Below are 26,719 nucleotides of genomic sequence, written 5' to 3'. Positions count from 1 at the left end.
CCTCTCCTCTGAGCCAAGTCCCTTTGGCACCCGCAACTTAGATCTTCCTTCTTGCTGCCCCAGGGGTCTTCCTGTGTTCATTATCTTTCTTTGTAGCGTACTTGCTTCCAAACCTTCATACTTCTAGGAATTTATATGTCTTTTTTAACTTGGGAAAAACATCCCTTTGATTCACGTATTCATTTCATGATTCATTCAGGCAACATTTGTTGACTACCTATGCATGACTTAGTGTTGGTTGTTTGTAAGCAACGGAAACAGACTTTGGTTACTTTGAACTGAGAAGGAATGTACGGGAAAGATATAAGGGGAGCCATAAAATGGGTAGAAAAGTTTAAGGATCTGGTTTTGGAGATGACATAGGCCAGAGCGGTTCGGGAGAATCCAGGTGACAAAGGCTAAAGAAAAAATCGCTTCTGGGATGAATCAGGTTTAACCACCCTCAGCCTCTGTATCACTTTTCTCAAAATTTAAATTCCAGGGAGTGACTGTGTGATTGGCTTGGAATACAGCCCCATCCCTAGACCTGAGAAGGGTGGGAAACCTGGATTGACAGACTCACTAGGACTGCATCCAGTGGGGGAGGGTTAGTCTCAAGATGCTACCGCTAGGAGAAAGAAAATGGGTACCAGTGAGGCAAAAACAATGGCTAGCCATTATAGCCTACAATATGCCAGGCAGCCGGCATGCTGGTCTTCAGAATAGAAGGACAAATAAAGGAAAATTAACATTTATTAAAAGGAAAATCATATGATAAAAGTGATAAAATTGAATGTGAATTTGTAATAATGGGTTTAAAGATAGATGTTGTGCACATATCATGACATATACAGGAGAAATGGTCCCTATTGAAAGATGAAGGGATACAACTGCCAAAACATATGAATTGTGGCCCAATCACACTATCTTGTCCCAATGTGTAAATAAGAGACTGGAACTGGTCCAAGACAAGACAGTAGTTGTCCTTGAGGAACTTATAGTCAGTGGCATCTAGGGCAGGAAGAGGTAATTTTAAGAAAATACAGAAAGCTTCTAGTATGGAGACACTGAGAAGGTACACCTCATCTAAGGATGGGCTGATTCTGAGGAGGTTTCCAGGAAAAAAAAAAAACAACCACACCTCATCTGGAATTTAAGAAGAAATTGTCTGTGGTAGATGGAGTGGTACAGTGGTGGGAAGGGTATTCCTGAAAGAGGGAATAGCAGGAGGAGAGGCAGGGTGACGTGTGGAAAAAGAGCTGTGGAGATTGTGTGGAGAAAGGATTTGAAGGAGTGGTGACTGGAGGTATTGGGTCTGGGCACCATCAACATCTACACAGTAGAGAGGCCAGTAGGATGGGGAGTGGAAAACGCCCGTTGGTTTTCGTAGGTAGGAAGCCAGGGGCGAGCAGGGAAAGAGCAGTCTGAGTGGAGGAGGGCAGACCGAAACCAGATGGTAGTGATGGAGGAGAGAATCGGGCCTGAGGAGGTTGACAGGAAGTGGAGGTTACCGTGTGGAGGGTTGTAGGTGAGAGAGTTCTACACTAAAAGGATGAAGTCAAGAAAGGAAGAAAGGAAGTTAGAGAGGAGAAGATTGAGGGGGAGAGTGATACTTAAAGATCAGAGAAACAGGAAGGGATATTGGCCTTAAATAGATGGCTTATCCTCTGATACTGGAGATGAGGACATGAGAATAGGTGTCAGTATATGGGAATCTGTGGGTAGGAGCATGAGGATGCTGAGGGAGGAGATTATGGAGAGTCTTGACAGGAAACCAGACACACTTTGGAATGAAAGGAAAACCTGAGTTCAAATTCTGATTCCGCAATTTCAAGCTGATGACCTTTGGAAAGTTACTTAACTCCTCTGGGCCTCACTTTCCCCATTTGTAGAATGGAAAGATTAAAGAACTTACCTCAAATGGTTGTGGCAAACTTGAAACACTGACTATTGTCCCTGACACCTAGTAAGTACTTAGTAGTGGTATCCATTATTATTATTATTATTAGCATAAGTATAATGAACATAGTATGAGTGAGTGACTTTATAATATAGATCATCGCATGTTTAAGACTAGAGTGTGTAGACTCTAGAGCCATGAGCCCAGCTCTGCCCACACACTTTATCAGCTTTGTGACCTTGGGGCTGAAAATAGTATCTACCTTATAGGGTTACTGGGGAGATTAAATTGATTCGTATAAAACCTTCAGTGAAGATCACATAAGTGGTAACTATTATTAGTGTTTTAATTTGTATTCAAGAGCCAAAACAGCACTCTTCAGTATAGATTGTTATCTCTGTTTTATAAGGGAGGGCCTCAAAGTGCAGAAGGGTTAAACGATTTATCCCGAGCCAGATAACTAGCCAATGGCAGGGTTGGACTACAACGCAACCCAGATTCCTTGTGTCTCCACATTCTATCCACTCAGCATTACCCTGTGACATCTGACTGACTGCCTAACTTTGACCTTTAGCACCTGTTTATCCATACTGTGAATGGCTTAACATCACATACTCCGTGAGTTCATCTTGACCATTAGCCTCCAGGCTCATCCTTGGGTCTAGCCAGCCAGCTTTTTGTCCTGCCTTTGTGACCCACTGCTCAAGCCCCAGCTCCTGGCAGTCTGTATATATGTGAAGAAGCACGGAAGTAAATAGAAGTTTGATTCACCAAGGGCTGTTCTACAAGTACATGATGGAGGTCACAGATACTTGAGAGAGAGAGGATACCATCATGAGTGCGAGTATTGCATTCGCTTCTGTGAATGTAGTGAAAGCAATTTGTACTGGCCAGGTCCAAAGACGCTGCACACCTGTGCACGCTCTGCCTACATGTCTGCATTGCTTTCTCATCAGCTTGGCGACTTGTTTTATTGCCATACGATTCGGTACCTTCGGAAACACCCAGAGACTTACCATTTGGATTGTTGTTTGGATGCTTGATGATAAAAGTCTGACTCTGTTTCTGCTCTTGTAGCAAATCTGAGGGGAAATCTCCGTTCCAGATGTTGTACAACATCATGACCTTTCTTTGATGTATCGTGGTGTGGTAGACAGATGTACGTAAGCACCAACATCCCGAATATTTCAAACTACCCTTGTTCTTCATAACAGGATTAGGAGACAGAATGGGCCTTCTGTGCAATCCAGCTTTACCATATGAAAGACAACATATATAAAAAGCAGATTTTTCCGTATTTAGAAATGAGGTTCTTTGGGGTCAGGTTTTATTTAATTTAAAGACACTTAGGTTTTACATTCAAAATGTGTTCCCACTTCATGGCCTTAAAGAGTCAAACATTAAAGATTGAAAGAAGAATTCCAATAGTATTTTTAAAACAATTAAGCTGCAGAATGTCAATATTTGGACACCTAAAAAGAAAATGTTTCTTATAATGAGTGGTAATGTAATCACTAATACACCAAAGGAAGGGTTCATAAGGAAACCTTGAATTCACTGATATTTGAAAGAAGGATAGTTTTAGTTCAACTGCTGAGGAAATGTTTTACTTCCACTAGGAATTAAAGGGTTTTATATACAAATGAAATGATTTTACAATATGGGAAGGATTTGGAGGGAGGGGAAAAAACCCTAAGGATCAGAAATGTTAAACAGAGAACGTGAAGGGAAGGATGAGAATGAGAGGTGTGAAAGGAAGAGGGGGAGGGAAAGGGCTGCGTTTCAGACCTTTGGTTGCTTCCATGGGGTGCAAACTGGAAGCTTCTTCTCTAAGTCGTAACAAGACTCACACAGATAGCCTATGGCCAGCCTGACACATGGGTGTGGACCCCCCAAAACACAGAGCAGATGCAGGCACAAAATGAAGAGGAGGGCAGAGCATGTGAACTGCCACATGCCGGAGAGAGCAGAAACATGCACGGAGGTGAACTGTACATACGCCCCACAAAAGGTTTCTATTTTACTCAGTTATCTCAAACCCATAGAATAGATGCCAATATAAAGCCAAATTTACTAACCTGGAAGCCTAGGATTCTTTGACATCCCCTCTATCTAGGGAATTAATGTCCGTGCATCTCATAGGGGCTGTAGAATGGTGCCTCTGATGGGTTACATGGTATAACTAAGGATAAGAACTTAGTACCTGTATTTTCTTGGAAAATGTGGGAAACTAGTATCATTTGGTAGAAGAAGAATCATTGAGACAAAAAAAAATTGACTGAAGGAGGAAAATTAAATAGAAACGTGGGTGCTAAATAAGTGAAGAGAGGTACCAGATGTAACCAACTGTCTAAAAAGATCTAATAAAATCATTCATTTACCCTAGCAAAAAAATTTAAATTACCTCCTGTGTGCTAAGCCCTGGGCTGGGCCCTTCATATATAAGGTCAAGTAAGATAGGCGTAGTTTTTGACCTCATGGTGCATACGGACAAATAAGTAAGGGGTGACACATGTTTAACCTGTGTTCTGATGGAAGGTTACACTATAACAGGGCAAAGTGCTAGAGCACCTAATCAGGTTTATCGTGTGTCATGGATAGCTTCTCGGGGGACGAGACGCTTAACTGATGATGCCTGAAGGGGAAGAGATATCCGGGCAAAGACAAGCACACCTGGAAGAGTGACCAGCTAGACCTGGAGAACACCCCAAAGGCCCACGCAGCTCGCCAGAGAAGTTGGTGGGGAGGGTAGACCATTGCTGCAGAAGGGACGGGAGGATGAGAAGCAGCATCCGCTGAGTGCCCATCGTGAGCCAGTGCTTTATGTGCATTCTCGTATTTCATCTTCAATACAGCAGATTTTGCTTCCATTTCATAGATGAAGAAAAAAGAAGTGCAGGGAGAGTAAGTGACTTGGCCAAGGACACACAGCTTAGGGCCAACGCCATCTAGAACCCAGCTTCAACCATTCTGGCCCCTTAGCCTCTATGCTTCCCACTGTACTACCCTATCTCCCCTCTATGCTTCCCACTGTACTACCCTGTCTCCCCTCTATGCTTCCCACTGTACTACCCTATCTCCCCTCTATGCTTCCCACTGTACTACCCTATCTCCCCTCTATGCTTCCCACTGTACTACCCTATCTCCCCTCTATGCTTCCCACTCTACTACCCTATCTCCCCTCTATGCTTCCCACTGTACTACCCTATCTCCCCTCTACGCTTCCCACTGTACTACCCTATCTCCCTTGGTTTCAAGGAAAAAATAACCTATCACATACAGATGGCTATTTAAATTATAAACCACATAGGTCTTCTTCGCCTTTAAATAATACCAAATCTTTTTGGTGAAAGGGTTTCATGGTCACTCAACAAGTGAGTGGTAGGTATTCGGAGTGTAAGTATAAGAAGCATAATGACAGAAATATAATGGAAGCCAAATGGTATTTAGTTTCCTTGGATCTTCAGTGTATCACGTCATCCTTAGAAATCCAGATCAAACCCCCTCTTGTACTGTCTCGGCTGCCATGCAGAATTCATTGCTTCCTGCTCTGTCCATCTTGTGACCTTAGGACTTTTTTGTATTATAGTTAGTTTTGCATAGTGCTGTCTTTTATGAGTCATAAAATCTGTCTCACAGACTTATTTGGAAGAGTGTATGAGATCATGCATATGTAAATTCCTAGTCCTTCTGTAAAGTACACACTACAGTAAAGTGCACCCCATATGTATATTAGTTGAATGCAGTGGTGAGGTGGTAAATGTTGAATAGCCATCTCTGAGGGAAAAATGTCACTAATTTGCAGCATCTGCCAGTTTCCATTGTGTAAACGCTCCGCTGATTTCAAACTACCCGTGTGATATCATTGAGTGTAGACTTGGGAAGAGATGTGCCAGAGGGTTCCATTATCTAGATTTTCCACTGTACACATACGCTAGATGTAAATAACATTAAGAACATAGAAATGCAGTAAGATAATTAGAAAGTGCTGTGTTTTGAGTAGTTGTTACCTTTAATTTCCAAATAATTTATTTAATTGTCAGTTTATGTAATTTAATTTTTAATCATAGCTATGTTTAATAATTGGCTCACAAAATTCTTGAGAATTTAACAATTGGCCCTTCTGGGCTGGTAGCAGCTGGTTCCAACACAGCACTGAATCATGAGCCTCTGAGGCAGGACCTTTTTGTGTTCGTCTTTATGTTTTCAGTGCTTAACTGAACTCAGTTAAGCCTGGAACTCAGAAGATGTTTGGAATATCAATAAATGATGAATAAAAAATTGGACAAATGCAAATGTAAAACCAAGTTACTGCTGCATATAAAAAGGATCTTGGATATATCCCATAGCCTCTGTTGGCCTCAGTTCCTTCATCTATAAGGCAAGGGGCTTGGGATGACCTAAGGCTCCCCCCATCTCTCACATTCTACCGGTTTTAATGGCCAGAAGCAAAGTCTGTGATTATGTTAACTCTTTTCTTAGCTGTGTGCTTGTATTGCGATGACAACATTATAACTACCTCATTTAGGACTTAAGCACTAAGTGAATGGTAGATTCAGAACTTACTTTATCTTGAACAGAGATAAAGACTATGTAATTTGCTTTGGTTTACTCTTTGAATCATTAGAACATTTGTCTAGATTTGCTATAAATAGGACACTGTCATGTGCTCCTATACACTTGGATTTAATGGAAAAAAAACCCTATTTCTTTAAGTGATAGAAAAAAGAAATTAGAAACAGAGAAATTCCTCATTTTCAACTATTTAATATAGCTTTAAATGCTAACTTTTGGAGCTGTGAGCTTAAGATTAATCTTGCCAAGCATTTCCTTTGAGGGGGAGATCAGAATCAACACTAAAGATGAAGTCTTTAACATTAAGTCTTGTTCCTGAGACTCATCTGATCCTAGAACCCCTTTTCCCTGCAAATGGCAGTAGAACCTCAGGGGACACTGGTGTTCCATGGAACCCAGTTTGGAAAATGCCGCTTTTGATGGTTTTCACTGATAACCAGCCATGAATTAGACCAGAAAAAAAAAATGGCTTTACTATTTGTTAACATATGTTGGATAATTTACAATTTTGAAGTTTCGTGTTTTTAATTATTAATTTAGAATTCTACCTTTTCAGGTGTCATACTACCAAATCCATTAACCTGATCTGTAGTAAAAAGCAAAACCAGATGGTAGATTAGTATAATCTCAGAGTAAATGTAGAAAGACTAAGACATTTTCCTCTTCCAGATTTCCTGAAGATATCTCCAGTATAATTTGCCACCTTGGTCACCGTATTTGTAAAATGAAGCTGGTGGATTACATAGGCCTGAGAGTCTGTGATTGATACCATTAGCCATTGCAGCCACTGCATAGGGAGCTCTGGCATTGGGAGGATTATGGTACTAAAGCCTTGAACACATTCACAGAAGTGAAGGGGGAACCAGAGAGGAGTTTGTTTAAGCTAAATGTTCTGATGTTTGAATGTTGACACACTCAACTGTACTTAGGTCCAGGAGAATTTAAAAAAGTGTTTCCCCTGGGAGGATAGACTTGATTTACATGGCACTTCTTTCATTAAATTCAGTGAAGCCTGCAAAAATTGCTAATGAAGGAAAATTATGAAGTATGCTGGCTCAGTTTATTTGCTCTTTCCATAATAATTTGGCCTCCAACCATCTTACACAGAATCTAAAGTAATCAGATTTCAAAGAAATTAACCCCTCATTCTTTAGCTTAAAATTCAAAGAAGGATATTTTGCTTTTATCAAAAAGATTAAGAAGATACGGTAAAACTGGATTGGTAATTTCACTTCATTGTGAGATATTGAGGTTACATTAGACATGAGATTTGAACGTATTTTTAGAATATTTTTAGGTGTCTCCATAGAGCTTTTCAACTTTTCTGAGGCAAGTTACTGCTGTCTCAACACTTTGAAAATAGGACTAGAAGAGATGTTAAACTAGTGGATGAAATGGGTAAATAAGTCTTTGCTGTTCTGGAATTTGCGATTTTCCTGTTGTCCCCTGTAGTCCATTCTGTATTTTGCAGTCAGAGTGATCAATATTAACATGCAAATCTGATCAAAACCCTCCTTACATCCCTTTAAAGGACTCCCAGTGCTCTCAGCATGAGACACAAACTCCTCAGCAAGGCTGGGGGGCCCTACATGATACAACTCTTATCTGCTACTCTCATCCTGAATAAGGTAGGACGCACTTCATTTTATTTACGCCTCTTCCATGGTGTCAGCAACCCCAGCTCTCAGATGCCCGAGGCACCAAGAACAGCTCAGGTCAGCAGTGGGTAGTCGTCTACTCAGGGACTCCAGCTACCTGGGCATCTTGAATGTTGCTGGTGGTTTTGCCAGAGGGAAAAAGAGCTCTGGCAGGTCCCACCTCAACAGTTAGGTGCTCTAGCCTGGTAGTGACAACTCATGGCCACAACTAGCTGCATGGCCTCATCCAACCTCAAGAGAGCCAGGAAGACAAGACAACCCTCTGGTGTGTCCAGAGGGCGAGGGGGGACTGGATATCGGTGAGCAGCACTAATGACTGTCACAAGCTTCATGTCTCTTGCTGTTTACTCTCCCCTAGAGGTCTCCAGTCCAGATGCCAGGAAAGCATCATTCATTTAGTCGCTCATGCCCTTAATCATGTCACCGGGTTCATTCCCTCAGCCGGTTCACCCTTGCAATCCCCTCATTCATTCCTCTCTCCATTCTTCCTCCTCCACTTTGCACTGATGCTCAGAATATTCTTCCTCTTCTTCCCTTCATCTTCCTCTTCCCTCTTCCTTTACAATTCAGTGTTTCTACCACCACCTTCAGGAGGCTCTTTATGTGCACTCCACAAAGCTGGCTTATCAGTCCTTTGTCTGGTCTCCCTGTCGTAAATCTTAACACACTGCATTGTGATCGCTTATTTACCCGTCTCTGTCTTGGAGACTGTTGTACTCCGAGTACTTTGCATGATGCCTGGCAAAGAGTCAGTTGGTAAAAACTTTATTACCGTTTTCTGTTTGAGTGAATTAGTTACAAGAGATTCTTTATAGCAAAGAACTTAGCGTCATGGTGTATACGAGAAATTCCTTCACTCTGGTTTTCAGACTATTGCTTTATTTAAACAAAATTATCCAACTCTAGGTCTGTTGATTTTATTTGATGAGAACAGTTCAGAAAATGAATTTTAGATTTCCAAGTGGCTGAGAATATAACTAGCCACTAAAGCTAGTGGCATCAGAAATGGGGTTGAGCAGCAGTGTGTAAGATCAAGTTAAAGTTCAAAGCAAAATATTCCAACTTAATGGCCCTTACGAACATAAAGCAAATGGTCACCAAACAAATCTGCTTGTTCTTAGAATCCAGCCTTGCAGATACAGGTACTCAATGCAAACCTGTCAATTTTCTTTCAATACATTATTTTCCTTCATGGAACATTTAGAAAATAAATCAAGGAAGAGAAAATGTAAACATTCCTTGTTCTTAACTTTAAAATCTTCAAAAGAAACTTCTAACCTATGCATCAGTTATATGGGAAATTTAAACTCAAAGTAAGAATAATTCTATTTCTCATTCCACAATTGATACTGTGTGTGGTTGAATTACCCTAGGGGGCAGTTTTGACCACCAGTCACTGTACACTAGCCTGTTTTTCAAATTCTGTCCCACAATTTGCCAAATTTCTCAGAAGAAGCTCAGGCAGCTCTGAGAATTAACACAATCGTTAAGGCAGATACTTAAAGTATACATTAAGGATTAGCTCTGAGCCTTACGTAGAAAAACTGCCAGAAAACTAGAGGGATAACAGCATATAAGCAGAAAGAAAGTTTTCTGACTACACACACACACACACACACACATGCACGCACGTATATAATTATTTATATATACATTATATGATATGTTTTAAAGTCTGGAGAGATTGTCACTAGAACATGAAATACCAGGGAAAATCATTATATGGAAAAGGAACACATGCAAATAAAGGATTAAACAACCAGTAGTCTAATTCTATAAAATACTTTCCTCAGATTGTAAGGACCTGTACTTGTTTCCTTCAGAGCCAAAACTGGGAGAGATTAATAGTGAACTCAGTGAATAGGTTCTGAAGCCAGAACTTAACATCTGCTGAGGGATAGCTGTCAATTCCATGAGACGCTGGGGAAGAGGAAACCTATGAGTATCTGCAGTGCTGCTTCTCTGCTTTCTCAACCCAGGAAACATGCACAGCCCCAACAGAGTGGGTGGAGGGCTAGTTTAGCCAAACGGGACTCCCAGACCTAGGTTTGTTCCATTTGGTCAGCATAATCCTAGACCTAAGGGTATTCTTTACATAATTATGAAATCCAAACACTGCTTTGCAATGTACCCAAATCCTTTCAAGTTTATATGTCATACGTATAATGCGCAGTTAATTTTGCTTGTGAATTTTATGTGATCATTATATCTTCATATATAGTTACTTTGGTGTACCACATTTGTTTAGATTATTTTATAACTTCTAAAGGTAGTCAGATTCTCAAAGACATGAAGCATGTGTGGAATGAAAACTATAAAAAATGTTAAGACAGTGTCAGGTATCTTATGAATGGTAGAAACGTGGATAAGAAGAATAATGAGAACAAATTATTCACAAATGACGTGAAAGTGCTAAAAAGTTCTCATGACTTTATAGATAGCCGAGAACTAATGTGTGATTTGGGGACAAAACAGATATAATTCAGAAAAGATCTTTCGTAACTATGAGATTAAGTTGAAGGTAATTTGAGAGCTACTATTTATGAAAAATAATAGCTCAGTTCTGTTTGAATTATTGTCATGATCATCATCTCAGTCAAATATTATCTATGCATTTTAACAGAAAAATGTTCAACAACTTAAATAAACTCTTACTGAGCCAGAGAGTGGGATAGGCACACAATGCTTACACCCGGTGGTTGGAATATTAACCGCCTGAAAGGGGTGGAGGAGGTCACTCTTGTGCCCATAAGAGAAGGACGATACATGGCAGGCAGCTGCCCCCCTCCCCCTTGTTGGCACTTAGATTCTCATAATTAGAGAAGGCAGGTCTATATGAGGTCACTGGCTCTGGAAACCTGCCTTCTCCCCTTCTTGACGCTTCTGCGAGATGCGTCTTGAGCCTGCCGGACTGAGTCCAGGACCTAACTGAAGCTATCAGATAGGGAACAGAGATCTAAAATTCAGTGTTTTAGAGCTCAAAGGAGTGGTAAGATCACTGAGCCTACCTCTTTCATTTTACAGATGGGAAACCTGAGGCCAAAAGGGATTCTGTGACTTGTCCAAGCTCACACAAGTGAGTAACACAAAAGCCAGACTCTTGACTTTTAGCCCAGTGTATTTTCCATGACACAACACAACACATGAGTCATCGGGAGAATGGAGCCTAGAATTATGAGGGTGGGGCCAGCAGTTGAAGAGAGGGTTAGGTATGTAGCTTTGGCAGAGTGTTCCCTCTAAGACAAAGGGGCCATTCTTAAGAAGACGTCCCCGGTGCGAGCACTGAGAAATCCAAAATACCCAATGAGGTCTTTAGCCGTCAGGATAAGGAGGTTCCTTTCTAGAGAAAGAAACGAGTTTGCCCTGGCGAGGGTCCAAACATTGCAGGTGTTCTCTGTGGGACCACAGTCACAAAATCTTTCCTTGCCTTGTTGGAGAGAACCCACCATGGAAGGGTCTCCCCAGGAACTCTGAGCTACAGGCCCTTGTGGCTGGTAAGGAGGGTGGTGCCTTCTAACAGATGGCTCCCATCTGACCACCAAGTCAGAACAGCTTTTATGAAGACTCTGCTGCTTTCCAGGGTTTCTGGCATGTGCATTCCAAACAGGATCAAGAACATCTGGAGAACTTGGAACCAGCAACACGCTTAGGGCATGGCCTCTAGGCAAACGATCAGCAAACTGAGTCACTGAAATCTCTCTTTTATGAAGCGTTAGATGTAGGTCTGGAAGCAGCACTGAGGCCAGCCCATGTCAGTGGAGTCTACTTTCCTTTGCCTATTTCCTTGTGTTGGGCTTGTCCTGGAGCCCAAGTCTCATATGTGAATGTTGCTTTCCAACAGAGGAATTTAAAAGCATGAGGAAAGAGAATAGCCATGGCTTCCTGAGGGATGCTGAGACAGGTGGCCAAAGACCGAAACCTAGAGCCTTTGGAGATGTCATTGGTGGGTATTAGGAGGGAAACTGTGGGGCGAGGGCTTCTCCCATGATATTGAGAGATGTCTGGAATATTTTGATCATCTTCCACAGTTGATTGAATAAATATGAAGCAGGGGCTTCATTCTTCTTGCTCCACCTTGTGTTTTCTTTGCCTGGAAAGAAAGGAAGAAAGAATGACAGGACAGTTAGTGTGCATAACATAAATTTTACTCTGAAATGGCATTTGTAGATAGGTACCTTTACAGTTAGGACTTGGATTCCAAGATAATTATCTTAGTCCAAGATAGCTTCTTCCCTCCCCTACCATTTCCTCACACAGCAGTGATCACTTTCAGCACATATTACTTTGTGATGTTCTGTTTTCTTGTTTGTCTCACCCATAGATTCTAAGTACCTTAAGGACTTTATTTCATGATCCATTCATCCTGTCCCCTTAGCACCTGCTGTTGTACATATTGAATGACCAGAAGTAATGATATTAACAAAGTAATAACTGCTAATGTGCAACATTTTATATGTAGCTTGCACAGCACTTTCACATATATTGTACCGTTTCAAAGTTTCACTAAGCCCGTAAAGTAAAGAAGGATGATTTCCTTTCAGGAAATTGAACCTCAGATGGAAGTACCTTCCCTTGGGCTCGCAACTAACAACTGATAGAACTTTGATTCCAGCCCAGGTCTTCTGACTCCAAATCAGATGCTTTTTTCAACAGTCTGAAGGATATCTAGATTTCAAAACTATGTGTTCATCGGCGTATAGGCTGACTAAGGTTGATAGTTTTATATGTATACATCATGAGAGATGGAGGTATGTACAGTCTTGAGTGTTTAAGTAAAATTTCAGAGCAACATAATTTTGTAGACTTTTAAATGAAGGAGCTTTATAAGAGTGAAGAGCCAATTCAAAAATCAACCAACCAACCAAACAAAATTAAAGGGACTCTAAAACCTTAAATGAGGACATTCTTGAGTAAAAAAAATGGTTTTTCGTTTCCTGCTTTTGGTGTCACAAGCAATTATGTCTTTAGTTATATGACTTAACTTTTATTTTCCCATCTGAAAAATGATGGAGCTGAACCAAATCGTGTCTCTTTCATTTCCTGTCTTAGTCCATTTAGGCTGCTATAACAAAAATACCATAGACTGAGCGGCTTAAACATCAGACATTTATTTCACAGAGTTTTCACATTTTTGGAGTCTGTGAAGTCCAAGATCAAGGCCCCAGCAGATTTGGTGTCTGGTGAGGGCCCTGGTTCATACATGGCCACCTTCTCACTGAGTCATCACAGGGCAGAAGGGCTGAGAGAGCTCTCTGGGGTCTCTTTTAGAAGGGCACTAATCCCATTCATGAGGGCTGCACCTTTATGGCCTAATCACCTCCTAAAGGCCTCACCTCCTAATACCATTACATTGGGGGTTCGGATTTCAACATATGAATTTTGGGGGTCATCAACATTCAGTCCATAACACTTCCCCTGGCAAAATTCCCTACTTCTGTTATTCTAATTAAAAGAGTTGGAAGTATTTAATTATAGCTGTACAAAGCATAGTACTCATTTCTAGTGGAAGAACTTCTTTTATCTGCCACTTGAGCAGAGTTACTGAGATGCTGCTAGTTAGGACTCAACAGATGAAGTTCTCCATATACTAAATGGTTAAAAATTAGAAGCCAAGATTTGAAAGGTCACTTTTCATCGGTCTGTAACTATGGGAAAATAGAGAAACTGGGGGTGGGGGGTGTATGTGTTCCTCAAGCATTTGAAACTCATACCCCTAGAAAGTTTTCTCATGCCACTGACCATTACCATCGGTCAAGGACATGGTCAAGCACAGTTGGTAAAACTGCACTGAAGATCGTATTCTGAAAATAAGAAGGTCCATTAAATACACTTTTGCACATCCTATTTATGCTGTTGCCTCTCCACAACCCCAGGACCTGTGGCTGCAGGGCTTTGTGCCACCACTTGACAGTGAGTTTAAGGATGCAACTTGTAAGCAGGACCAGTGCTCCGTTGGCAAGTTGCGGTGCTAACAAATCACAGGCAGAACCTGAAATCCAAAGCCGTGTGAAAATTTAGTACTGTTTCAGTAACCTCATGGAATGGATTTACAGTCACATCAAAGCATGATTTGGGAATGGACGCCTTGGTTCTTTAGGAAATATAAGCATAACAGTGGTTCTTATTCACTCACAGAATATCCTAAAGGGGATCCATTTAAATCTTCTGGTGAGAGAATTCAGAACCTAGAATTATTCCAGCAATAAAATATTGAAACAGCCTAGTGAAAATGAATTCACTAAGGGCTTGTACCTGATGAGTTCAAAACTCAACAATTTTTATGCAAGCTGGGTATGTGTGAAAGGCCCAGAAAATGCAGGCTGAGATCTTTACACAGCCATCTCTGCATGTAAAATCCTTTTCACTGCTGTTTCAAAGCAAACTTGTTAATGCTGGAGGATCATGTTGGATCAGTGGGAATTGCTTGCAGAGGAATAGCAGGGAGGCCAAGGCAGTGGAGACTGTTGACAGCTTGGGTCTGAATCGTGCAGAATGATGTTGGCTGATGCACCCCAATACATCAGAACCATTTTCTCTGTGTTTCAGAGTCACTTCTAGGAGTGTATGGAACTTGTGGTAAAACACTCATTCTGTAGGGCCTTCCCTTCTCTATTAATATTTTTAATGAATAAAACTCAAGTATGGTGAGCATCAAGAAAAACATGATAAAATTAGACTAGAGTGTAGACATCAGGAACAGCCTGTAAGTGGTAATGGAAATCATATCAATAACAGAAGTCATATTCATTGAATCTTTACTGTGCTGCAGAGAGTATGCTGAAATATTAATTTTTTAAAAACATATTTAGTTATTTGCCTGTGCCAGGTCTTAGTTGCGGAATGCAGGATCTTTAGTTGCAGCATGCAGGCTCTAGTTCCCTGACCAGGGATTGAACTGCTGGACCACCAGAGAAGTCCCTGAAATGTTAATTTAATCCTCACCACATCCCCATGGGGCAGGTATGAATGTTCCCATTTTACAGAATTAAGGAGCTGAGATGGGGAGAAAAGAAGAAGCATGCTCTAGGACACATGCCCATGAGCTGAGCAGTTAGGGTTGGAACCCAGATGTGTCTATGTTCATATTCTCAATCTCTCTTTGTCTCTCTCCCCCTCTCCCTTTCTCTCCCCCTCTCTCTCGAACTTTGCCAGGAGGGATCTAACCAAAGGATGATAAACAGCCTATGAAAGTTCCTAGAGGGAAGTGGGGAATTTAGATGATGATGATCTCATTTCATGTGCTGATAGAAATTGATTTAAGTTTTCGCCTCCATTAATAGCCTTCTTTTCCTCCTATTCCTACCACTGCCTTGGGGTCACCCAAACCTTGGAGATTAACCATAGGGACATTTTGATGCTACAGCATATTTTGTTTAACACCATTTATTCCAAACTGCCTGTGGCTCGGAGGACTGTGTCACTCCCTTGACATGCATTATCGCTGTGAGCCTCACTGTGACTTAACTAGATGGGTAGCATTCCTATTTTACAGTTGATGAAATGGTCTCAGAAAGTGTAATATTCCTAACATCCTGTACTAATTTCGTTGTGGAGCAGGATGAGAACTGAGGGCTGCCTGACTCTGAGAACCTTCCCACAGGAGAGGACCAGTGCTTCTCATCCCAGGCTACTCAGTAGAAACACCTAGGACTTCAAAAAACAGAAATGCCTGGGTCCCTCCCCAGATCAGTCAAATCAGAATCTCGGGATGAGGGAGGACCTGGGCCTCAGTATTTTCCAAAAGTTCCTCAAGAGATTCTAATGATGGTCACGATTGAGAACTACCACCTCATGGACCACTGATTAAGGTATTTTGTGGAACATCATAATCTTACAGTCTCTTAAAGTATGGTGGCTGAGTGATTAGCTCTTATTTTTTTAAGCTACTATGACAGATCCAGCCCCCTCTGCATAGCCTTATATGCCAGGTAAACAGGTAATCTACTAGATTCTTCAAGGATTTGAACAGGCAGGAATTTTCCTGGTATGAGGTAACATAAGAGGGAGTCAGAGGAGGTACAGTGAGTGTCTGTCTATTCATTCTGATGGCTGCTAGAAATAGAAATGGAATTAGGAACCATTGAATTCAGGACTGTTATGCCTGTGAATACCACAGTACCCAGCTTCCAGCTAGGCTAACAGAGCCTTAGGTGGACTGGGAAGAAAGTTCTGGTCATTGTTCTGACCTTTTGCATCAATGAGCCCCTACTATTGATGTCAGTAGTCACAGGTAATTCTTACCATAGTTTCCTGTATAAGTCTTCCGTCTGCAAGATGATGGTCTACATGATATGGTTTGGCATGTCATAAACTCTATTATATGCCTGAGACTTATAGAATCACGGAACAAAGGGTCCTGTGAGTAAATAATTTTCCCCCAACAACATTTGCAAGATACAGGACTGAAGAGAATCCAATGTGTACGGTATTTTTTTCTATTTCTTCCTTCCCACCCTTGACCCCTTTCCCAACTCTAAGCACATAGTGAATAATTAAGGAATGGAATAAAAATTCTGGGATAAAATTATTCTAGAAGTCAGAGACTCGGTTGTATTTTTAAAGCTTCCCTAAGATGGTTACCCCACATCCCATAAAGCTACCATGTAAAAAAAGGACCTAATGATTTGTGTTGGTAATTATGGTGTTAAATTTAATTTCACATTGGTGGATGGGCCAGCAGAATGTGGTCTCTGAGTTTAAATTATCAGTATTCTATGTCAAGTTTAAAATCAGTATACTCAAACTGTGGAAGCTGGCTTTGTAGTAGAATCTGTGACTGAAATGATATTTTTTCTAGGAATCACATATGAATACATTGGAGGAGATAATAACCCTGCATATTTGCATACTAGTTGGATGGCAGATACCTAGCATGTATACTCTTATTCTACCCTCTCATGCCCTGTTCCTGGAAGACATTACTAATGGGTCATGGTACTTTATCTCCTCTTTTTCTGGTTAAGCACAGGCATGGACTCAGAAACCCTTCCAACACTGTGACCTATGTAGTGACTACCAATAGAGCAGATTTAGCCCAAAAGATAAAACCTATTTTCCATCTCTATTATAGCAAGTTACAGTTTACAAATGATATTCAAGCCCAATACCTTGTTAATGTTGCTCTTTGCAAAGGTAAAAGCTCTACAAGATATAAGGTGGTAGTGATAGTTTAAAAGATGGCAGAGCTCCTCATATTCATTTTGAATGAGTCTACCTATCATTCTACCTATTTGAATGATAGGTAGAAACTGCAAGTAGTTTTTTTTTTTTAACATACCTCTGTGTTCTAAATCCAGCAGAGGGAATATCCTGCTTTCCTAGACCCTGCTTTTAATACCTGCTCAATTTCAGTGCTGATAGTTTATTTTATAATCCCCCCACGTTGGAGGAGCCAGTTGGGAGAAATCACATTTAGGCCTTACAGGATTGACCATCAAGGAAATTAGAGCTCAATTCTCCCACAACTCATGGAGTCCTACCTGTGGTACCTCTTGTTCTTCTCTTGGATATGACACCAAAGCCACATACAAGCCTAATGATGTGCGCTGCAAGCATTTTTTGTTAGAAGCCCTGTCTCTATAATTGACCATGAAATCATGATCAGATTTTGTCTTGAGTCTAATAGGTTGCATAACCCCACCCCCATCCCGTATACTGGCTAGGTTTCAACTTAGGTAATTATATCCAGCTTCCCAAATTCCAACCTAGTTTATATTGTTCTGTTTCTTTACTTGTCCCCGTTAAAGCTGTATTGGCAAGGAACAATTGTGGCATTCCACAGGAACAGGCTGCCTTTTCCTGGCATGTAAAGTAATGTCCCTTTGATAAATGACATCACACGTATCAGATCAGTGCACAAGTCATGGCGTTCTTTGTGATAAAAGGAATATCAATCTCTTTGCTGCCCTCAAAAATATGTCTTAGTATCAGGAATCAGCAAAATATGGCCCATGGGCTAAATACAGCCTGTGACCTTCTTTTTGTATAGCTCTTGAGCTAAGAATAGGTTTAGTATTTTTTAAAGCATTGTGAAAAAACTTACACATGCAAAGAAGAATATGCAGCAGAGACTGTATGTAGCCTGCAAAGCCTAAAATGTTTACTAACTGGCCCTTTACAGAATAAGTTTGCTGAGTCCTGCTCAAGGTGATCACAATAATAATAGTAACAGTATGAATAAAAGCCCACTTACATAGCACTTGTTATATAATGTATTAAGCATTCTTCATGTTTTAACTTAGTTAATCTTCATAAAGACTCTGGGATAGTGTGATAGGCAGCCTTTAAGAATGTCCCCAATAATTTGGACTTGAGGACACGGTGGGGCCGGGGAGGGGAAGCTGGGATGAAGTGAGAGAGTAGCACTGACATATATACACTACCAAATGTAAAATAGACAGCTAGTGGGAAGCAGCCGCATAGCACAGGGAGATCAGCTCGGTGCTTTGTGACCACCTAGAGGAGATAGGTAGCGTGGGAGGGAGACGCAAGAGGGAGGAGATATGGGGATATATGTATACATATAGCTGATTGACTTTGTTATACAGCAGAAACTAACACAGCATGGTAAAGAAATTATACTCCAATAAAGATGTTAAAAAAAAAATGTCCCCAATAATTCCTACATCTGGCCTTCATGCCCTTGTGTGATCCTTCCTCCTTAAGTATAGGCTATATTTAGGGACTCCCTTCTAGTGAATAGTGATTTCCTTCTAATGGAATATGGCATGGATATAGACTATATAGAATATGATTATAGGATATTACCGAGATTAGATTATAAAAGACTGTGATTTCTTCTTGGATTTTCTCTCAGGCTCTTGTGCCCTCCCTCCCTCCCTCCCAATCCTTTTCCTCATTCTCTTTCCTCCCTCCATTTGTTTCCCCCTCTCTCTCTTCTCTTTATTTTCCCCCTCGCTCTTCCCCCTCCTCCCACCTCTCTTTCTCCCTCTGATTGATCCCTAGAGGAGAAGCCAGATGTCATGTAGAGATGCCCATGTAATAAGAAACTGAAGCCTGCCAGTTAACCCTCTGTGTGGACCAGAAAGCAGATCCCTCCCTCACCCCACTTGAGCCTTCACATGAGACCAAGCCCCAGCCAACAGCTTGACTGAGACCTTTTGAGACACCTTGAACCAGAGGAAGCTAGCTAAGTTGCATTCAGATTCCTGACCCTCAGAAACTGAGATAACAAAGATTTGTTGTTTGAAGTCATTAAGTTTTGGAGTAAATTGTTAGGTATCAATTGTTAGGTATCAATGAAATGCAGATTGTGTTACCTGAAGTGGGAGTATTGTCGTAACAAATACATAAAATATGGGAGTGGTTCTGGATCCAGGTAGTGGGCAGAAGCTAGGAAGGATATAAGATTTTTAGGAGAATGTTAATGAAAGTTTAAAATACCTTGAATACATTGTTCATAGAATTTGGGGCTTTGCGGACACTGTAGGTGAGAAACTGCAGGAAAGTGAAGAATACTGGAGTAAGTGGGATCTTTGTTATTTAGTGGCAGAAAGTTTAGCGAGACTGTGGCCTGTGGTTAGGCAGAAAGTAGAAAATGAGGCTAAGGAACTGGCTGATTTACAAGCAAAATGTTGAAGATGCTGCCTCATTTCTTCTTCTTGATAACAGTAAACTAAGAGGAGAGAGGTAAATTGAGGAATAAACAAAAAGGAGCCAGGACTTGATGGTATGGGGAATTCTTATTCTCTGTAAATGGCACATGATGCTAAAATTAAGAAATGTTTTCTAAGCAAAGATCAAAAACAGGGCAGTGTCCGAAAAACATAAAGACAAAGCTGAGGAAGTGACCGTCAACCTTTTGTTAAGACCTCAGAAAGATAAAAAGCAGTGCCTCAGAATACTATTGAGCCACACAAAAGGCTCTTTGAAGAAATTAAGGGTATACCTCACACATCCTCTCAATTAAACCACAGGGCCTCTGGGAAGTTTAGGCTGTTATCTCTCAGCCATCTCCTTAACAGCCCAAGGTGGAAAAGGACTAATTTGGAGGAGATTTGTCGGTGTGACTTTTGCCTAATGGGGAGAACTCAAGTAGATTCACAGGAGACTTACTGGGGTCTCGTAACAGCTACATATGCAGAAACGTGAAAGCTTGAACTGAGGTGAACAGAGGGCAGAATGAAGAAACGCCTTTGGACCCTCAGAATTCTACTGGCAGGAAGCAGCCTGGGAGAGCTGTTCAGCTGCAAACATATGCTACCTTTCATTAATGAAAGGAAAGATGACTTAGAGCGTAGAGCCCGAAGCCCAGAGGACAGAGCTGAGAGCCATGGAGAATTACTCTCAGGCCTTGAGACCTAATCAGAGAGCTCTCGACATTTTTCTGGCTTGATTTCAGAATTCCTATGGACCAGTGACTCCTCTGCACCTCCCGTTTATCCCCCTTTGAACGGGAACACATATGGTTATCCTACCTGTATCTCACCCACTGCATTTTGGGTGTATGTGGGGAAGAGAACTTTTCTCTTTAGTTTTGCAAGTCTAGGATCTACATTTGAAGAGATGCACTCAGAAACTAAATCTGAGGAGAGTCATCTGCACCTGGATTTGATTTACATAAAAAGATTCTGGGCTTGAGTTGATACTGTCATTGGATGAAACTTTTGGGGGCTGTGGAAGGGGGTGAGTGGATTTTCCATGCTCTGGGGGTGTGAATCATTGGCGATCAGAGGGAGAACTGTGCTAGGCAGCTTCTAAGACAGTCCCCGTCTACTGGCCTTTATGCCCTTAAGCGTGAACAGGATTTAGTGACTCATTTTTAACAAATAGGATATTGCAGAAGTGCTGGGGTGTCACTTCCAAGTTATAAAAAAAAATTGTGGCTTTTATCCTGGGTGCTCTCTTATTCTCTTTTGCATCTCTTGCTCTGGGCAAAGCCAGCTATTGTGAAGAAGCTTTGTGTAGAAGGATTGAGACCTGCCAACAGCCAGGTGAGTGAGTCAGGAAGCAGATTTTCCTCTCCCCCAAGGCAAGTCTTCAGGTGTCCCCAGCCAACTGCTTGGTCTCTGCTGGGAGGTTAAGTTAATTGCAACTGGATAACAGAAAGAAATTGTGAGGTAATAAATGTCTGTTGTTTTTAACTACTAAATTTTGGAATAATTTGTCACATATCAATAAATCACTAATACAGATAGGTACCATTCTTCCCTACATTTTATAGGAGAAATTGAGGTCTAGAAACCTATCCGTTGCCATAGCATTCAGATTTGAGCTCAGGCAATCTGGCTGCAGAGCCTGCACTTTGAATCACAAAGATCATAAGAGAGTGAAGTAAAGCAGATGAGAATGTACATTTGTTGAGTGAGTGACTAGGGCACATCAGCGTTAAGAGTGCCTTTGCTGGTGTGTCTGTGGGTATGTGGTCAAACCACATGTATGGCTATATTCACTGTGAACATCTTGGAAAGCAAGGATGTTGCCTTCTGGGACCTTACTTTATTGCCAGGTGGTGCTGGGTACAAGCATATATTTTTAAGGTGGCCCCTTTCTTTCAAGCAATACTTTCTGGAAGTCCAGGCTAGCATTCTGCAACCGGGGGATTCCTGAAACAGTCTTTGGCCTCAAGCCCTCAAAATTTAGGGAGAATGTGGGAGTAAATAAGCTTAAAACAATGGGGTAAGTGCTATAGCTGAGTTCCCCCCTTTTCTCAACGTTTATAACATTGTACACATTATGAGTAAGATGTGGATGTCAGACTCCTAATTTAAGTAACTTTTTGGCCCATGCAAAGGAGGGTTGTTTCGAAGTCATGATTTGCCGGGAAAAAGAAGTCACTTACATTAGTCACTTTGGTATTTAAACTGATAACTTAAAAAGTTTTTATTAATAGACTTAATTTCCTCGAGCAGTTCTAGATTCACAGCAAAACTGAGAGGAAGGTACAGACAGTTCCCTCAGACCCGCTGCCACGACACCCTCTTCAGACTCATAGCCTCCAACTAATACCTTTTAAAAGTGAGGTTGAATCACCAAGTTCTCACTAAGAAATCTCCAATGGTACCATCACATATAAGTAATTTAGTCAGTTCATCAGGTATTAACATGCCAGGGACACATGTATTTTCTTTGGTTCCAGGGCTACAATAATAAACTGCTAGGTGATAACTTCAATTTGAAGAATTTAACAAACTTCACTATTTTTTTTTTTGCACATTCTTTGTCCTTTCTCTCTCTCTTTCTTTCTTTCTTTCTTTCTCTCTCTCCCTTTCTCCCTTCCTTCCTTCCTTCCATACAAAATGCCACCACCAGGAGACCAAGATTTTCTAGACACAGCTCAATAAATAGTTACACAGCTTAACTTCTCTTCTAAAGGAGATGAGAATGGGGGTGGCAGGTTCTTGGTATGTGCGGTAAGGAGATATATGACTTTCAGCTCTGGGAGGCTGGTCCTGTCAGACTTCTGTGTTTTATTAAGGACATCTGTCAGTTGTCAGAGTGTTTTCCTGGGTTCCTTAGAGGAAGTGTTGATTGACACTGAACGGACCTCTTGAAATGTATATCCACCCCATTGTTGCTTCTGAGCCATCATTTTGGTTTGCTTGTTGATCAGCTACTGGTGAAAGAGTAAAGCATCAGAGACTTTGAAACTTATTGGCACTGTCACTTTTACAATTTCAAAGCTATGATTATATCAAGGAGAAAGATCAGATGCTCTTGGCAATATAATTTGAACTCTGCTTTTCTTCTCTGAATGCCTAGTGATCGGGTGATAGGTGCACTCAGAAGGGGGCCTGAACACTGGTAGGTGATGGTCCACATCACCTGCGAGCTTATTAAAAAATACAAATGCTCGGGCTCCATCCAGGTGTAATGAGTCAGGATCTCTGGGGCTGGGCCCAGCAAGCTGTGCTTTGACCGGTGATTCCTACACACACCGAAGTTTGAGAAGCAAACTTGTAAACCTGGCCTATAGGTTTGATTAGCATCGTCACAGCTTTCTGAAGGCTGAAATATAGTTTTAGCTCTTCTGGCAAGAGTCACTTTGTTTACAGTAAATTTTTATCTTAACACTTCATTTTTAAATTCTGTGTAGTATTGATATTTGACATGTGATTTGCAAGAAATCATTTAAACAGGGGTAAACACCTCAACAGAACAAGTGGATGCTCATATAACTCTCTTTTTCCCGGTGGGCCCTCCTGTAACTTTTGTCTGTCTCAAGATTAATTTTTCTTTTCATTTGAAAAATGCCATTAACTTTACTAATTGTAATAGCTTCAGAATTTAAATTTCTGGTTAGAACTGTAATATCTCTCCTTAAATCCCTTCTTTACAAAACAAGTGATTGTTGTCATGGTTCTGTGGTGCAAGCATAAACTTCCAGTGCCATTACAAAACAATTATTAGCAAGCTCTAATAACCGTTTATTATAGATAAAAAGTGATTTAGTTATATAACTTCTCAGATGACACTATTTAAAAGAAGATGGGTATCTCTTAATCTGTCTGGGGGTCTTCTTGTTAATTGTCAGTTGAACTGTGCCAGGAAATTATTCTGCCATTTATATACTATTTTAAGCTTATTACAGATGTGGAGCCTCATGTTAAGGCTGGAACATTCTTAATCTTTCCTGTCTCTTCAGAACGAGAAGATAATAAACATTTCTGACAAACTGTAATCAAGAACTGGCCTGGTAGTTAATGAACAGGTCAGAAGTGGCCACCAGGGATGTTTCTGAAGAATGTTCATAATGAATGATCATTGGCTTAGACCTACAGCTCCATAAAAGTGGTGATAAAGGGCATGGGGGGCGTGGATTAAAGAGAGGAGGATTCTACATGGCCTCTAAGAGTCATAGTACTCAGTCTTCTCTCATTTTATTAACATTAAGACTCCCTCAATATTTCAGGGAGTCTGGGTCTAAACCACCCATCCTGCACTGATCACCACCTTGGAGAGCTAGGTTTGGTTTAGCACCTTCTCTGTAGCCCTACAAGAAAGACCACCAGAAACTAGGAGGAAAGAATCTGAGGTTGAATTTGGATTTGGGCACTACCTCTGCCTCAGAGTGTCCTTAGGAAAGTCATAGCTATCTGAGCAGCTGGCCAGGAGGCAGGCGGCACTTAGGCCCAGGAAGAGGCAAGAGCTTTTGTCCTGTGTTTTCCTTCCTTTGGCAGTACTATTACTGAATACTGATGCTTTAACAGAGGAGGGTACCACGCACTGTCTTTACCCCTGCTGCCACAATATCCTCCCTCCTAGCCACCTAAAGAGGGCAGGGATCATAAATCCTGCAACAATTCTAGCCTCTTTTACCACTTCCTCCAGGTTGTAGCATACATGTAACACAATGCTTTTTTTTTTTTTTTTTTTTTTAGTTGAAGAAGAGTGTGTGATGAAGTTTGAATATTGTGCTAAATCTGATTTTTATGCGTGTCACATAAGGCTTGTGAATTTCAAATATATTACATAGAAACAATCTCCCTTTTACTAAGGGATACCATAAAGCAAAAGCAATTTTTAAAAAGCTAACAAGCTTTATAACTCAAATATACACAGAAGCATGATTTATATATCTATGCTAAATTATTTCCATTGTGAACATGAACTCGGAATGTCTCCTCTATAAATATTTACCCTGAAAACGTTTTTTGAGCACCTACAATTTGACCATTTTGGTTCTGGACCATGATGCATGGTTTGGTGCCTGTCTTCTTAGGTAGGTGGAAATTGATCCCCCAGCTCATGGCCTCCCTCCCCAGCCTCTTCTTCCTGCCTCCCTGTTCCCCTTCTTTGGTCCTCTTTCTTTCCTGCTCCCTCTCCCTGCATCCTTAACATTTTTTCATGTGACTTAGTCATGCAGTGGTATGACTGGTTTGGAAGTCATTCTAAAGTGACTGCTTCCTGCAAGTACTTCTTATATTTATGGATTTCTAGATCTCTGTGTCAGAATAATTTATGATGCGTATCTAAGTTAGCAATTTACCTAGGACAGTGGCTCTCAAATTCTGGGATGCGTTAGAGTCACCTGCAGGGCTTGTTAAACCACAGATTGCTGGGTCCCACTTCCAGAATACCTGATTTAGTAGGTCTGGGGAGGGGCGCAAGGATTCACATTTCTAATAACTTTCCAGTTGATGCTGTTCTTCCTGGGACCACATTTTCTGAACCGCTGACTCAGGACATTGTTTTAGGGGCAGTTTGTTTGTTAATGTGTCCTTTATTGTGGAATAATTAGAGAAGAAAAACTTGTGGTAGGATATTTTCAAGGGATGAATGACCGTCTGGGGTTAAGAACCTCACGATCGTCCACTTTCTCCAGACTGCCCTTAATCTCCAGGAAATGCCCTGTGTCTGGCTCATTAACACTTAAATTTACATTCCTGTTGTTGGAGCCAGGGTGGCTGTTGGCTTTGGGATTTTATTTTCATTGGGTGGGAATGGAGTAGTATGATGGCATATCATCTCCCCAGATTTCTCCTGCTGGGTGGATTGTGGCCATCTGTGCATAATATTCCAATTTAGGACACTTGTGTGTTTTTTCTGTTTCTTTGTATAAAAATTCCAAATAACTGCTCCTATGTCTCTTCAAAGACTAGTTTAATTATTTTCAATGAAAGCAACCAGGAAGTTTGCTAAATGATCTGGACATTCAAATATGTCATAATGTACAGACTTCACAAGAAGGTAGTTTGGTAAAATTGAATTGTGAAAGAATCTGAACTTATTAAACTGTCATGTTCAGAAAGAAAAGTGAAAATATTTAGTTTTTAAAATAATGAGATATTCAATTAAAATACTTTTTCCGTCGTAAGTATTTATTTAAAGGTCTCCCCTCCCTCCCTTTCTTCTTTCCTGTCTGCTTTAAATTATTATTTTGTGTCTGGTTAGATCTTAAATTGATCAAATACTTTAATATAGTTTATTGCTTAATTTTGTACTAGTAAAAATGGATTGATAGTGTTCTTTGTCTCAATAATAATAAATGTTTTATAATTTCAGTGGTCATTACAGTAATTTTGTTAAAATGACAACAAAGGAAGAACAGCATTTTAAATTTGTATGACTATTATTATTTCCTTTTTCCTAACCCTACTAGCCTGTGGCACACAGATGCCTCCATTCTCCACTTGACCCCTCCATCAGTGACAATTACTATTACTTTTCAAAATTAGCGAATAATATTTTTCAGATTGAGTTAGCATATTCTTCTTATGAGATAGGCCAGGCCTTGGTAGCAAGGTAGATCCATTCTTAGGGTACTAGTTCATGAAAAGAAATCACTTGCTAAAGTTTACTAAGTGCTGTAAACGTAATTTTGGCATATCGTTTCCCCTTCTTTCCAAAGCTCTTTCAGTTGTCCAAAGTCTGCTTCAAATAGAAATACTTATCTGTGAAAAAAAAAAAAGGGAAGTTTAAGGAAGGCCCCTCTATTTTGCCTGTTTCCTGGACACAGGGCTAGAAGTATGAGTCTCATTGTAGCCATTTACTGAAACAGAAATGGAAACAGCCTCTCAATATGGTGTCCAGTTTTGAACTTTGGGACAACCAAGTTTCATATTTAGTCCACAGTTAACTCTTACTCTCACCGTCTATTGACCTTAGTGCCAACTTTGCCCTTCGTACTGTAATAAGCATCTCCCAT

General features: G+C 40.8%; 1 protein-coding gene across 1 annotated transcript in view; it reads left to right on the top strand.

The window, feature by feature from the left end:
• The window catches only part of ADAMTSL1 (ADAMTS like 1), a 1,026,618-nt gene that overhangs the window by 79,725 nt on the left and 920,174 nt on the right, over positions 1-26,719 (top strand). Inside the window, exon 2 of the mRNA XM_036856350.1 lies at positions 7,986-8,082. Within this exon, the coding sequence (XP_036712245.1) occupies positions 8,005-8,082 (78 nt within the window). The 5' untranslated portion in view covers positions 7,986-8,004. The remainder of the gene's footprint in view (positions 1-7,985; positions 8,083-26,719) is intronic.

The sequence above is a fragment of the Balaenoptera musculus genome, chromosome 6 (assembly GCF_009873245.2).
Source record: "Balaenoptera musculus isolate JJ_BM4_2016_0621 chromosome 6, mBalMus1.pri.v3, whole genome shotgun sequence".
Classification (NCBI taxonomy): Eukaryota; Metazoa; Chordata; class Mammalia; order Artiodactyla; family Balaenopteridae; genus Balaenoptera; species Balaenoptera musculus.
This window is presented reverse-complemented; position numbering and strand designations above follow the sequence as displayed.